Source organism: Anabrus simplex, chromosome 6, assembly GCF_040414725.1.
Source record: "Anabrus simplex isolate iqAnaSimp1 chromosome 6, ASM4041472v1, whole genome shotgun sequence".
NCBI classification, from domain to species: Eukaryota; Metazoa; Arthropoda; class Insecta; order Orthoptera; family Tettigoniidae; genus Anabrus; species Anabrus simplex.
Window position 1 is genome coordinate 99,871,936 of NC_090270.1, and position 14,978 is coordinate 99,886,913.

Here is a 14,978-nt window from a genome sequence, read left to right on the forward strand (position 1 = left end):
GGACACTCCCGGCACTAAAAGCCATACGCCATTTCAGTTTTCCTTTCTACAAAAGGTCGAGCCCATTCAAAAAAGTAATCGAATCTATAGTTCTAAGGGTCTCTCAGACGAACAGTGACACTCCGGATGTCGTTTAAGTTCATTCCCCATCGGCATAGGGGGGTCAGAAGGGGTGAAAAAATGTCCAAAAATGACCGAGATTATGGACATATATATGTGTGTATTTTGCAGCATAGCTCTCAACCAGAACTGGTACAAATGTGACTTACTATGTGAAAAAAAAAAGTTCTGTGGGGGCCTGACACCCCTAGCACCTCTAGGAGAGGGGGAAAATGTAAAAAGAATCGAAAACGACCGATGGTTGTGTTGAATCCATAGTTTTTTGGGATCACCGAGATGAACTGTGACACTCTGGATGCCGTTTAAGTCAATGTCCAGCCCAATCGGCATAGGGGGTGAGAAGGGGTTAAAAAGAAAATGCCCACCGAGATTATGGACTTAGTGTGTGTATGTTCCAGCATTAGCTTCAAACAAACTTAGCACATATAATATGACTTACTATATGAAAAAAAAAAAAAAAAAACTGTGGGGGCTAAGACACCGTTAGCACCCCTAAAGGACGGACGAAATATAAAAATATAATCGAAAGTGACTGATATTATTATCGAATCTATAGTTTTCGACGTCGCTGAGTTGAACTGTTACTGCCGGATAAGACATGGGGGAAGGTGGGGCAAGACGGGGTAGCGGGGCAGAACGGGGTATAGCTCTTATCACCGCGGTAAGTGGTGCAATCTGTCGGAATCTTTCAGAACATTGACATTACGTGGCTACCTGCTACCACACGGCAGTTCACCGACATTCCTTGCGTGTGTCTGTGTTATTTTGGCCACTGTCTAGTATTCTGCCATTGCTTTGCAACCGGTCAGCATTCTTTCATCTCGAGTAAGTAGAAATGATATACATTCAGATAACATGTTATATTATTATTGGGAAGTGTGCCTTATGAGCTTCTTATTCCATTATATTACTTAAAATATTTGAATTACTTTTGCTGTTTAGATCTCATAACTGTAAAAATGTGCTTGTGGGGCAAAACAGGGTCTTTGATCGTCTTTGATCACATTTTATTTAGTCTTATGGATTCCTCTTTCGGTTCTATGTTTCGGAATGGTAAGAATATATAAAAAGAAGACGGAAAGGCAACAGTGGTGCAGTGTATCCATGGAAGAAGCCGTTCAGGCTGTTGTGAATGGATTAGATGCGTGTTTTGTAAGAAATGGACCCATAATTCAAGTGCAAGTGTTGATTCAGACGGCGAGGATGCCACACACATTTGTGCATTATGTGAATAGAACTGAGTATTCATTTTACATTTTCTTGTAAGGTATATTTGATATTGAACTCATAAAAGATAAATGTTCTCCATTTAGCCCCACACATGGGGCAGAACGGGACAAAAAACACTTTTTTGATAATGTATTTGTTTTAAGAGTTGGAAGGACTAGATGTTCGTTCTAGACATATTTTGTACTTCATGACAGTGTAATAAATGCATATAAGCAATAGAAATAATACTTTTAGATTATTTGATGACAAATAACCAGGTTCAAACATTAAATACCCCGTTTTTCCTCCACCTTCCCCTACTTCAGCCGCACTGGGAATGGAGGTTGGGAAGGGGTGAAAATGACTGTAAAAGTAACCGAGAGGGGTGGGAGTTCAATGTAAAACTAATCGAAAACTTCATATTTGGAGTATACTCATCCCTGGGAAGGTTTCGATATGCATGTCATTTTAAAATCTTTGAATAGACAGGGGGTTTATAGAAAACCCAGAACGGTTTTCCTCCATTTTCTCTTAACTGTTGATTTTCTGTAAACTCTGTGGACCGTACGTGAAACGTCTCTTCATTATAAACAACTTTCGTTATGTTCATAATTTACCTTACTCTTCACATGACGGAGACATTTACTACTTTATGCGGGTATCATGCTCTGCATTGTGACTGACAGACCGACAACAAACCTACAGGTTACCAAGGCAACGGGTCTGACTGCTTGCCAGCAGGGAAGTAACGTATTGCCATTTTCCTCATCATGCTTTTAAATTCGTGGTTGTTCCTTGGGTAGAAGGCAAGGGAGGCGTCAATCGGCCTATCCGCGGGATATTGGCGGAATTTCGTTTGAGGTTATAACCTTCCTCGAATAGATTAAGTAATAACACCATTAGTCATCTTCTTATCTGTTTACCTAAGAATCACTGCGCCTAAATTTCTCCTCTGTTACGGCTTTCTTATATCCATAACTCACACCAGCATAATTTATTGAGGGGCATTTGATTTTCCAATACATTCACTTGGCATTTACGTATTTGTCGTTATCCGGCTGTCCTCAGTTATAATCCATTTTCTATAAATTTCAAACTGTATTATTTTCTTCCTTAATTACTCCGTATGTACGCGAGTGCTAGAATCTACTGGATTTATTTCCACCAAACTTCATATTTAGAATCCACCTGTCCTTGGGTAGGTTTTAGGGCAAATATTGTTTCTAAATCCCTGAACTGACTGGGGGTTTATACGAAACCGAAACCGTGATTTCGCACTCCCACAAAATATACACAACCAAACTTAATGGAAATCTGCCTGCCTTAATGGAAATTAATTTCTAAACCTTTTTTCTCATGTACATCATTTCGATACGAGGATTAATAAGGGAGATATCATTAACGGACCGTTTTTCGATACAAGTCCCATCGGACTTAACTCAAGAGCGGGTGCGTGTAAAGCGTATTTCTTACAACTTGAAAACTACTGAAAATTTTCGGACCAAACTTTATATTTAACATCCACCTGTCTAAAGGTAGGTTTTAAAGGTCAATAACATTTCATGTTCCCGGAATGGACTGGCGGTTTACAGGGAACCAAAATGGTGATTTTTACTCTTCCACAATATATACAGTACAAGACCAACCTGACTGGAAATCGACCAAACATGATAGAATTCAATCTCCAAAACTTTATTTTCATGTGCATTTTTTCGTCAGGAGGATTAATAAGGGAGACATCATGAATGGTCAGTTTTGCAGGTTAAGTCCAGCGGACATACGTATAGCCCAAAAGGTGTTGTACGTGCAGCAGATTCCTTATCTATCTATATAAAATATAAAATCGTAACGACTGTGTGCCTGTACATTGACTGTTTTGGCGGAATTTTCGCACACAATAATGACCATCTGCATATTTTTTTTTGGTTTAGTTTCCTAAAAGTCCTAATTTCTACCCTCCTCGCTCAAAATCCATATTGCGGCATAATCTGCCAGACGAATCCATAGTTATCGGGGTTGCTGAGATGAATAGAGACACTCCAGTTACCATTTAAGTCAAAGTTCAGCCCCATAGGCATGGGGGTTGAGAAGAAAAATAATGTCCAGAATGGACGAGGTTATGGATGTATGTGTGCGTGTTCCGGCACAGCTCTCAACCTAACTTGGAACTCATTTGACTTATTATCCAGAAAAAATTACTGTAGATGTGAGACGCCCCTACCACTCGTACGTGCGGGGATTGGAAGGGGATGACATGTACGAATAATCGAAAACGACCAATATTATTTCGGGGCCGATGACCTAGCTGTTAGGCCCCTTTAAACAACAAACATCATCATCGTCATCGATATTATTTTCAAATCCATATATTTCGCTGTCGTTGGGTTGAACACTGACATTCCGGACGTTGTCTAAGTCCGAGTACAATCCCATCGGCATGAGCACTGAGAAGTGATGAGACAGAAAACACCCAAAATTACTAAGATTATGGATATAGTATGTTCCAGCATAGCTCTCAACCAAACTTGGTACACATATGACTTACTATCTGGAATAAAGAAAAAAAAATACTGTGGAGGTGAGAAATTCCTACCCCCGCTAGTGGTGAGGAATGGGAGGGGATGGCTTGTAAAAAATAATGAAAAAACCGATACTATTATCGAAGCCCTTGTTTATGTGTCGCTGAGATTAATCGCGACGCTGTAGATGCCGTTTAAGCCCATGTTCAGCCTCCATTGGGACGGGGTGCTGAGATAAGGTGAAAAGTAAATAGTTTGGGCCGATTGCAGAAACGGTATTTAGACGATGTCTACGGTTAAACAATGCCTAAGTATGGCTGCCGCATTGCCGAGACGTTATTTATCACTTAGACACTGTCTAAAACCGATGTTCAACCGGTCATGTTTAAACACTGCCGAGAGCACCGTTTAACCTCAAATGAGAGGAGTGAATCACAATCAAAGGTTATGTACCATGAAACATGTAATTTGTATTATCATGTTGAGACGATTCCAGGAAGAAAGGTTAGTCCGACGGCCTCTCTGTGGGTCGCCTGCTGCTAAATCGCAGCAATTCGTTTGACATGCACGGGGAGATATATCTTAAAATAAGGTTTCGCTTTTCGAGAGACTTGTTTCTTGAGACTGAGAAAGTAACAGCCCGGTAACTGTCAACTCCAATACAATTCTTGGCAACCGACATATTTTATTATATACAGTACATGGGGTAATTTCCATGGTCACTTCGACTACATACATATCAGAATTACGTGTCCCGATCGTCAGAGGGCTGTCACATACATCAACCGGGAGGGATTCACTTATATTTACTGCCAAGTAAACACACATAATAGTTAAAAAAAAAAAAAAAAAAAAAAACAGGTTGTGTGGGTTTTATATATATATCCGCAGAACAAGCAGGCTTTGTTGCAGGTAAAGGAACACGAGAGTCTATCCTGAACATGAGACAGATAATTGAGAAATGTCGCGAGTTTTGTGTCCCTGCCTTTATTTGCTTCCTGGACTACAAAAAAGGTCTTTGATTGTGTTATGTGGGGCAAGTTGTGGCAGGTACTAAAGGAATTTGGGGTTCCACTGCACTTAATATCGTTACAGAAAAGCCTGTATAAAAACCACGCAGCAACCATAAAAGTGGATGGTGATCTCTCAGGCATTTTCAATGTGACAAATGGAGTAAGGCAAGGTTGTATATTATCACCTCAACTCTACAACATCTATGCAGAGTGTGTCATCAAAAGAGCTCTCAATGGCTGGAATGGTGGAATTTCGATTGGTGGCAGAAATATTAATAACCTGCGCTTTACAGATGACACTTCCCTCATCGCTGGTAGTGAAGAGGAACTTCATGACTTGCTTACAAGGGTGAAGAACACTAGTCTTCAGCATGGTCTAGAGATAAACATCAAAAAGACCAAACTGATGGTAGTTGATCGGCAAGGTGAAATCCAACTTACGGGATACCTAAAGGACCTGGATATAGTTAAGGAATTTGTATACTTGGGGTCTGTCATCAATGACACGGGAAGCTGTGATAAAGAGGTAAAAAGACGTATTGTCTTAGGTCGTGCTGCAATGGTTAAACTTACTAAGATCTGGCAGAACCAGGCAATATCAAAAGCCACGAAGATGCGCTTGGTAGAATCACTAGTGTTCTCCGTCTTTTTGTACGGCTGTGAGACCTGGACCGTGAATGCTAAAGACAAAAAGCGCATTGGTGCCTTTGAGATGTGGTGTTGGCGGAGAATGCTACGTGTATCCTGGACAGAAAAAAGAACTAATGTTTCCATTCTGGACGAACTATGCATCAAGAAACGCCTATCTTCCGGTGTGAGTGAACGTTACTTCCAGTTCCTTGGCCACATTTTAAGACGAGATGGAGAGAACTTGGAAAAGGTAATTTTACAAGGCAAAATTGAAGGCAGTAGACCACGAGGAAGAACAGCAAGCAGATGGATAGATCAGGCGAAGAAGATCACTGGGCTACCACTTCAGGTCATATTAACGAAATGTGAAAACCGCTCAGGATGGAGACATCTTGTCAAGGTTGCAACAAGGAAATGATGGAGTTATGAGGTCACGACGCTCAGTAATGAGCACAACGACTAATGATGATGATATATAATCGTATAAGTTTTCGGGACATATCATATAGGAAAAGGCAAGTGGGGGTGATTATTGTTTAAAGAGGACTGGGGAAGAAGAGCCGTGGCCATAATAACAGCTCTAGTATTTGCGTGGTGGAAAAATAGGGAAACTACGGAAAACAATTTTCACGGCTGCCGATGATGATTTTCGAACCTACGATCTCCAGAATGCAAGCTACATCTGTATGGCCCGTACAACACACTCGGTTACACATTGACATTACTATTGTTTCATCTTCCCTTCGTCGAAGCTACCGTATTTATGAGTAGATTACACTCGCTGTAACAACGCTGTAATGAAAGCTACACTTCCCCGTACGGTGGCGTGTCGCTATAGTGTCGATAATATTATGAGATTTAATTTCCACCGAAAGCGATCGATACTCTTATCTGTGGGCAAGTCATGCTCAGCCATATTTGAGTAATGTCTAGGAAGACAAACAGCTGACTGGCGTTCAGCGCGCTCCGACGAATTTCATTGGTTGCGACAAGCAAAGAGTTGCATGAAAGATACTTCTGTCTCCATTTTCAAACCAAACTTGAAACTTCAAGCGATGTCTAGTTAAACATCAACTGAACATTGTTTATGCAATGGAAGATCGTGCTCGATTTAGACGTTGTTCCTGCAATCGGCCCTTTAAAATGAGCAATATTAATGTTGAATCCACAGTTTTTGGGGTCGCAACGCTGGTTGGTGACAGTCTTACAGACAGTTGGTATCGTGTACACCATATCTATAGCGCGACGAGTAAATACATACATCCTTTTTTTTCCAATGGATCAAATATTTCCCAGTCGATTTGGGCTTCCACGAGGACAAAGTTTTACTCGAAAATGAAGTAATCTAAAACTTGAAATCAAACACATATAAATAACTCTAAAACTTCATAATAAATCGGAAAATGTCAATCATCGTCTCAATAAGGAATTCTACAAACATTCACTTCACACATAATTAACGACAATACAAATGTTAAAGGTAAACGTTCAAAAACTGACTGGGCATTGCCGGTTACTACAGCTAGTAATATATAAAATAAATATTGTATTTTTTTTCAATTTGTTTTAAGTTGCACCGACACAGATAGGGTTTTTGGTGACTGTAGGATAGGAAAGGCCTAGGCATGGGAAGGAAGCGGCCGTGGCCGTAATTGCCATTGCATTTGCCTAGTGTGAAAGTGGGAAACCACGGAAAACCATCTTCAGGGCTGCCGATTGTGGAGTTCGAACCCACTATCTCCCGGATGCATTATAAACATTGTAAACATGTTTTGTATAGGTGGGACTTTTCTGTAATTTAACAAGGCCATTAAGGTTGACGATACGGACCAAATATAAAGTTTTATAACTTGTAGGTAATAGACCTATAATAACTTACCTCTGATCCCATAATCCTTCAGTATTGACAGCATTTTTTCCCCTGTTACTCTGTCATATGTCTCCTCTAGATCTACGGAGCATAAGCTCAGCTCTCTATTCCTCTCATAGCATTTTTCAATTATGTGACGCATATGAACATCTGATTCAGACAGCCCCTTTGTGGTCAGAAATTGCATTGACTCTCCACCATTGATCGCACTTTCTTTTCTACCATGTCTGTGAAGATCTTGCCTTGCATACTAATCAAAAGTAGTTAGTTGTTAGTTGTTATAGTCCTTATTATTCCCTTGCTTCTCTCTGTCAGTCAGGTCATCATCCTAGAGGCTGATTGAATCCTTAAATAGCACCACCGAAGGTTTTGTGGTTATAGGGAAACCGCAAAAACCAATGACGGCGCCAAAATGAGATGTAATAGTCAAGATGAGGAGTGGGTTAGTTTGCCATTGCTTTCCCCACTGGGCCAGAAAGTGCTATTGCAGCATGGTTGACCCCATGAGCAAGACATCTCATAACAAACAGACGCACTGGTCGTGCTGCGAATGTCATTATGCCGCACCACCCATGCCCCAGCAGCTTATATATTATCACAGCCACGGACAAGGCTGGGATTTAGGTGGAAGCTACATTTTGCTCTGGCCTGTGTCAAGAGACAGATGCAAAAGTACCGCATCCATCAAAAAATGGCAGTAGGCGTTCCATTACTTATAGATAAATAATAATAATAATAATAATAATAATAATAATAATAATAATAATAATCAGACTCATTGGCTGAATGGTCAGCGTTGAGGGCTTCGGTTCAGAGGGTCCCGTGTTCGATTTCAGGCTGGGTCGGGAACTTTAATCGTGTTTGATTAATTCTTCTGGCTCGGGGACTGAGTGTTTGACCAAGCTCGATAGCTGCAGTCGCTTAAGTGCGGCCGGTATCCAGTATTCGGGAGATAGTAGGTTCGAACCCCACTGTCGGCAGCCCTGAAGATGATTTTCCGTGGTTTCCCATTTTCACACCAGGCAAATGCTGGGGCTGTACCTTAATTAAGGCCACGACCGCTTCCTTCCCACTCCTTGCCCTACCCTGTCCCATCGTCGCCATAAGACCTATCTGTGTCGGTGCGACGTAAAGCAAAAAAAACAACTGAGTGTTTGTGTTTGTTCCAACACTTCTTCTTCATATTCAGACAACACACTACACTACCAACCACCACCGAAACACTCAATAATGATTACATCCTTCCATATTATATATATATATAAAAACCCCACACGGTTGGCGTCAGGAAGGGCATCCAGTCGTAAAACAGGGCCAAACCCACTGTTCGACACAGTTCGCACTCGCGACCCCACAGGTGTGGGAAGAGCGGTATAATAATAATAATAATAATAATAATAATAATAATAATAATAATAATAATAATAATAATAATAAAACCCCACAACCTGTTTCCAGTCATTGGACGGGGTCAGGAATGGAATGAATGGAGCCCCCATCTAGCGGCGAGGATAGGAAATGTGCCGGCTGCCGAAGCCTGTCGCACTCCTCTGGGGCAATGATAAATGAATGACAAATGAAATGAAATGTTAATGGAGAGTACCCGGAGAGAAACCTGTCCTGCCTCCGCTTTGTCCAGCACAAATCTCACATGGAGAGACCGGGATTTGAACCACGGTATCTAGCGGTGAGAGGCCGGCGGCTGCCGCCTGAGCCATGGAGGCTTAATAATAATAATAATAATAATAATAATAATAATAATAATAATAATAATAATAATAATAATAATAATAATAATAATAATAATAATTTTCCCCCTGTTAGTTCAAAACTGAAGATTCTTATTGATTTGTGAAAGTATTGAGTATTTCCATAATATGCGGCAAGATAATAACAGTGAATATACTTACTCAGAATAGTCTTGTCAATGAAAGGATCAGACTTCACTTTAGCGTCTGTTGGCCACATCTCGTGGTATTTGCATTTACCTGAAAAGAAAGAAAAATACATTATGTTCGGTTACATTCTTAGGAAGGGATTTAATATCAATGTTCAGGTGATTATACGGATCTAGAAATCATACAATCATGATTTTAGGTGTGTCGGATGAATCATGAGCAATTTAAGGAAAGGATCGTTTGAAGAACTTTGCTAACAGATCATTGTGGCATCAAACTCGTGTCATAACTTCTTGCGATCCAAGGGAAATCTAAAAATATGTTTGATGCTTTTTTGTAAAAGTGAAATATTGTTATGCATTGACATTCAAACCGTTTTTCATACTATTATTATCATACGATAAGTTTTGACTATGTCCTCAGTTGGGAACACCATCTTGAGTCAAAACAATTTCAATTTGCTTTTTCGTCGCACCGGCACAGATAGCTCTTGTGGTCCCGATGGGATACGGAAGAGGTGGGAGGGAAGCAACAGTGGCCTTAATTAAGGTACAGCCCCAGCATTTTCCTGGTGTTAAAATGGGAAACCACGGTAAACCATCTTCAGGGCTGCCGACAGTGGGGTTTGAACCCACTATCTTCCGAATGCAAGCTGTTAGCTACGTGAACCAAGCCACGCGACCACTTGCTCGGTGTTGAGTCAGATGTTCGATCAGCTGTTCACAAGGTCTTACTGTTGCGGAATATATTTTTTCAGCTGAGAAATAACTAAAAGGAGGTTCTTGCCTTCTCAAACGGAACCAGAAGAAAGACAACCTTTAAAAGTTTCACAATAATTGGTCATAAAAGTAGTACCTAACGCCAGAATTTTTTTTAAAAAATCAACACCTGAGAGATCCACGTTCCTTGATGGGTGATGCTCAAGGCTGACAGCGTAAAAATCAAAAAAGAAACTACTACTTATTGTTAGCGGTGGAACAATGGCAATCACCGACTAAGAACTGTAACAACGAAACGAATACTTCTTTAGTCTAGGGAAGTTTAAGTTAATTTTGATTTGGTTGTGTTCATACCTTTGCCTGTATTTTGTACTGAACGTATCGTGCGTTACTTCCAACAGTTCGTCACTGATGTGTTGTTGGATATATTATTGAGGTGACCAATTTCTTCGCGTCTTGCGTGGTCTTGCAGCGCTGATGGATCTATACAGTTGCCTACGTTATAAATACAAGGCCTTCCTTGAAATGCACGCATAAAAATGGGCGGCATCTTAGTTTACCATTCACTCACTAAGATCGCGTTCTTGCCCCCCTTGTGTTCGCATGGCCGTATACGTCAATAAGTAAATTATATCCTAAATAGAAAGAGCTGAATATTTTAGCCAGTACTTAGAGTACCTTATTTATAGAGCGGTGCTTAACTGGCTTGGATAACTTTTCTATTAACGTGCTCTTATCAAGTTTCAAAACTTTCTCTCTTCTACTTGAGTGGCTCGAAGCAATGTTGTCAAATAGAGGTCACAGAAATGTTCGGACTAGAAAAAGAGGTAGTTTGTCGTCCTTACACTTTCTACTCTTAATTTCACTGATGAACATGTCTTTCAGAAAAAAAAAGTACACAGTTTTAGTAACTGTCTGCGGGGCAAGTACTGCACAGCAGAGGTGACAAATTCCGTCATGCACTGCAGAAGCACACAAACGATGATTTCGGGTATTTGAGGGCTCCTCAATCTTGAAAGCGAATAAGACAGAATGTTGGACTTTCACTAGCTGGAGAAGAGGTATGTTCTAAATAGCCTTCACAGTCTGTTTGTTCTTCTGCCACACGCACTAATAATCCTGCTACCACAGCTATAGGGATACCAGGCATTGTAGCTGTTGGTCCTGAAACTAATTAATCCTATAAACAGATTTGATGTAATTTACCTTGCAAGAGTTTTGTATGTGCTCAGAAAGCTGCGCAATTTGCACATCCTCACGACTTTCATGCCTTCTATCTTTTTCATCCATCCGGGACTCTCTTGACTGTAGTAAACTGGTTCGTACAGTGTGGGTCTTCTCTTCATCCCTCAGCTCAACATTGCCATATTTTGGTGCCGCAATAATCTCAGCATGGAGCGTTGTTTCGACTGCGTAAAGGCATGAGCTTGAGCCCATCGTGTCATTGTATTCCCCTTTGCGCCGTAGGTGGCTGAAGAAGAGCTCGATGTCATCGCTTGTTAGGTTCCTCGTCAAAACATATTGCAAATATGTACTTATGAGGTATTTTACGGAGGCCACCGTGGATTGGGTAGTCAAGACCAATGCCTGATACGTTTCCCTCCTGAATCTTTTCTTTTTCTCTAGATGCATTTGAATTTTCTTAATATATGCCAGGAAATCATTAATTAACCAACTGAGGCGTTCATCTACAAGGTTGAAAAATGCCAGTTTGTTCTCATTCCTGGAATATGTCCCATGTGAGGTGTTGCAGACGGCATGCGCATCGAACAATTTCATAAAATGCTCCATAAAACAAATGATTTATTTTAAACTGTTTCTGTCTTTAATGCTCTCGGGACAAACAACCTCCATAATTTTCAAACCAGAGATTGTTTCATTCTTGCTGCATTAATTTTCCCCAAATTTATCGGGCAAATTACTTTTCTGGTTAAATTCCTTACTGGCTGCATAATTGAAGGTTTCTGAAGTTTGAAAAGACCTCTCAAATGATCGCCTGTCACGGTAACATTGTTTAAAAGAAAGTCTAGTGACAAATTTAGAATCGCACGATTTTTATGATGTAACTGGGATCAAAACTTAGGAACAGCTGGATGTCGTATCTCATGCATAATGCTTCCTCCGCATAATGTTTCGAAATGAAATGTTGTGAAATGAAGTTCCACTACCTTTAATTTCTCGTGAATAACAATAAGGATTACAGCAATAAGCCGTGACTGGAACTGCAAGTGCCTAGCATGATAAGAATACACACATTCACAACAAACTCACTAAGTAATCACGTTTAAAGGCGCGAACCTAGAAGAGAGCAAGGTCTATATATTACTCGCGGAACTTTTAGTGATACTTCTTAGTACGGTGGGTGAGGAGTAAGGAGGGAGCTAGCCCGGTTCCGGTAATACTGTCAATTGAATGGAAATGAAATCTTAATTGAATCAATTGTATGATCGATCAATAGGAATTTTCTAAACCTTTATTATCTTAAGCCAACAACTGTGTCACACACACACATTACATAACAATATATAACATTTTTTCGATGCGAACCTTGTTCCTAGCATGAATTTTATATTTTGGCCTTGCTGTGTAAACAACAGTACTAGTACGTAAATACGCCAGATGTCTCATGGCGATTCATAGTTTGTGTGCCAAAGGTTGCCAATACGAATCTCGAAGATTGCCGACCGAGCTCGATAGCTGCAGTCGCTTAAGTGCGGCCAGTATCCAGTATTCGGGAGATAGTGGGTTCGAACCCCACTGTCAGCAGCCCTGAAGATGGTTTTCCGTGGTTTCCCATTTTCATACCAGGCAAATGCTGGTGCTGTACCTTAATTAAGGCCACGGCCGCTTCCTTTCTACTCCTAGCCCTTTTTTTTACAACTTGTTTTACGTCGCACCGACACAGGTAGGTCTTATGGCGACGATGGGATAGAGAAGGACTAGAAGTGTGAAGGAAGTGGCCGTGGCCTTAATTATGGTACAGCTCCAGCATTTGCCGTGTGTGAAAATGGGAAACCACAGAAAACCATCTTCAGGGCTGCCGACAGTGGGGTTCAAACCTACTATCTCCTGAATGCAAGCTCACAGCTGTGCGACCCTAACCACAGGGTCATCTTGATCGGCACCAGAACGTAATGTGTGAGCTTGTTCATACTGTATGCCAATGAAATGGCGTATGGCTTTTAGTGCCGGGAGTGTCCGAGGACATGTTCGGCTCGCCAGGTGCAGGTCTTTTGATTTGAAACCCGTAGGTGACCTGCGCGTCGTGATGATGAAATGATGATGAAGACGACACATACACCCAGCCCCAGTGCCAGTGAAATTAACCAATCATGGTTAAAATTCCCGACCCTGCCGGGAATCGAACCCGGGACCCCTGTGACCAAAGGCCAGCACGCTAACCATTGAGCTATGGAGCCGGACTGTATGCCAATGAAATTGCTCTTAAAATGGGGCAGAATGGATTCAGTGCAGTTTTGTTGCGAATGGTTTCACGAAAATTGCTTTGGAAGTGAATGAATCTCCACAATTCCTGTGTAGGAAATGTGAGAATGTTATGATCTGGGATGATGATTTAAAAACTATAAGTCGTGTATGTAATTGAATTATTTTTGATACAGCGTTTTCATTACATTATTATAAAACGTTTTCTTTTGATTATTGAATTATGTGTACATTTAAAGAATTTCAAATTGATCATGGCATTACTGAGACCAGTCTGCCTCTGTGGTGTAGTGGTTAGGTTATTAGCTGCCACCCCAGGAGGACCAGGTTCGATTCCCGGTTTTGCTACGAAATTTGAAAAGTGGTGTGAGTGTTGGAACGGGGTCCACTCAGCCTCGGGAGGACAACTGAGTAGAGGGGAGTTGGGGGGGGGGGGTAGGGTCAATTCCCACCTCAGCCACCCTCGAAGTGGTTTTCCGTGGTTTCCCACTTTTCCTCCAGGCAAATGCCGGGATGGTACCTAAGGCCACGGCCACTTCCTTCCCTCTTCCTTGTCTATCCCTTCCAATCTTCTCATTCCCTCACGGCATAGCAGGTGAGGTCGGCTGGGAGAGGTATTGGTCCTCCTCCACAATTATATCCCCCAACCCCATTTCTCACGCTCCAGGATACTGCCCTTGAGGCAGTCGAGGTGGGATCCCTCGCTGAGTTCGAGGGAAAACCAACCCTGGAGGGTAAACGGATTAAGAAAGAAAGAAAGAAAGAAAGAAAGAAAGAAAGAAAATTACCGAGACCATATCTCGGAATTACCACACATATCAAGATATTGGTCTATAGGTGTGAGTGTCAATTTATGTACTTTTAATTCCGTTTTCATTGTGATTATACACTGACTGACAGAGCAAATGCAACACCAAGAAGGAGTGGTTCGAAAGGGATGAAAGTTGGGGAAAAAACAGAGACGGCACGGACGAATAATTGATGTTTATTTCAAACCCATATGCAGGTTACACAATGCGCACGGCATCGACTCAGTAGGATGTAGGACCACCGCGAGCGGCGATGCACGCAGAAACACGTCGAGGTACAGAGTCAATAAGAGTGCGGATGGTGTCCTGAGGGATGGTTCTCCATTCTCTGTCAACCATTTGTCACAGTTGGTCGTCCGTACGAGGCTGGGGCAGAGTTTGCAAACGGCGTCCAATGAGATCCCACACGTGTTCGATTGGTGAGAGATCCGGAGAGTACGCTGGCCACGGAAGCATCTGTACACCTCGTAGAGCCTGTTGGGAGATGCGAGCAGTATGTGGGCGGGCATTATCCTGCTGAAACAGAGCATTGGGCAGCCCCTGAAGGTACGGGAGTGCCACCGGCCGCAGCACATGCTGCACGTAGCGGTGGGCATTTAACGTGCCTTGAATACGCACTAGAGGTGACGTGGAATCATACGCAATAGCGCCCCAAACCATGATGCCGCGTTGTCTAGCGGTAGGGCGCTCCACAGTTACTGCCGGATTTGACCTTTCTCCACGCCGACGCCACACTCGTCTGCGGTG

General features: G+C 41.8%; 1 protein-coding gene across 2 annotated transcripts in view; it reads right to left on the reverse strand.

Annotated features, from left to right (window-relative positions):
- The window catches only part of LOC136876106 (transmembrane protein 114), a 132,018-nt gene that overhangs the window by 19,972 nt on the left and 97,068 nt on the right, over positions 1-14,978 (reverse strand). For both annotated transcript variants that reach the window (XM_067149773.2, XM_067149774.2), the window contains exon 3: positions 9,272-9,349. In XM_067149773.2, coding sequence (XP_067005874.1) covers positions 9,272-9,349 — 78 coding nt within the window. The remainder of the gene's footprint in view (positions 1-9,271; positions 9,350-14,978) is intronic.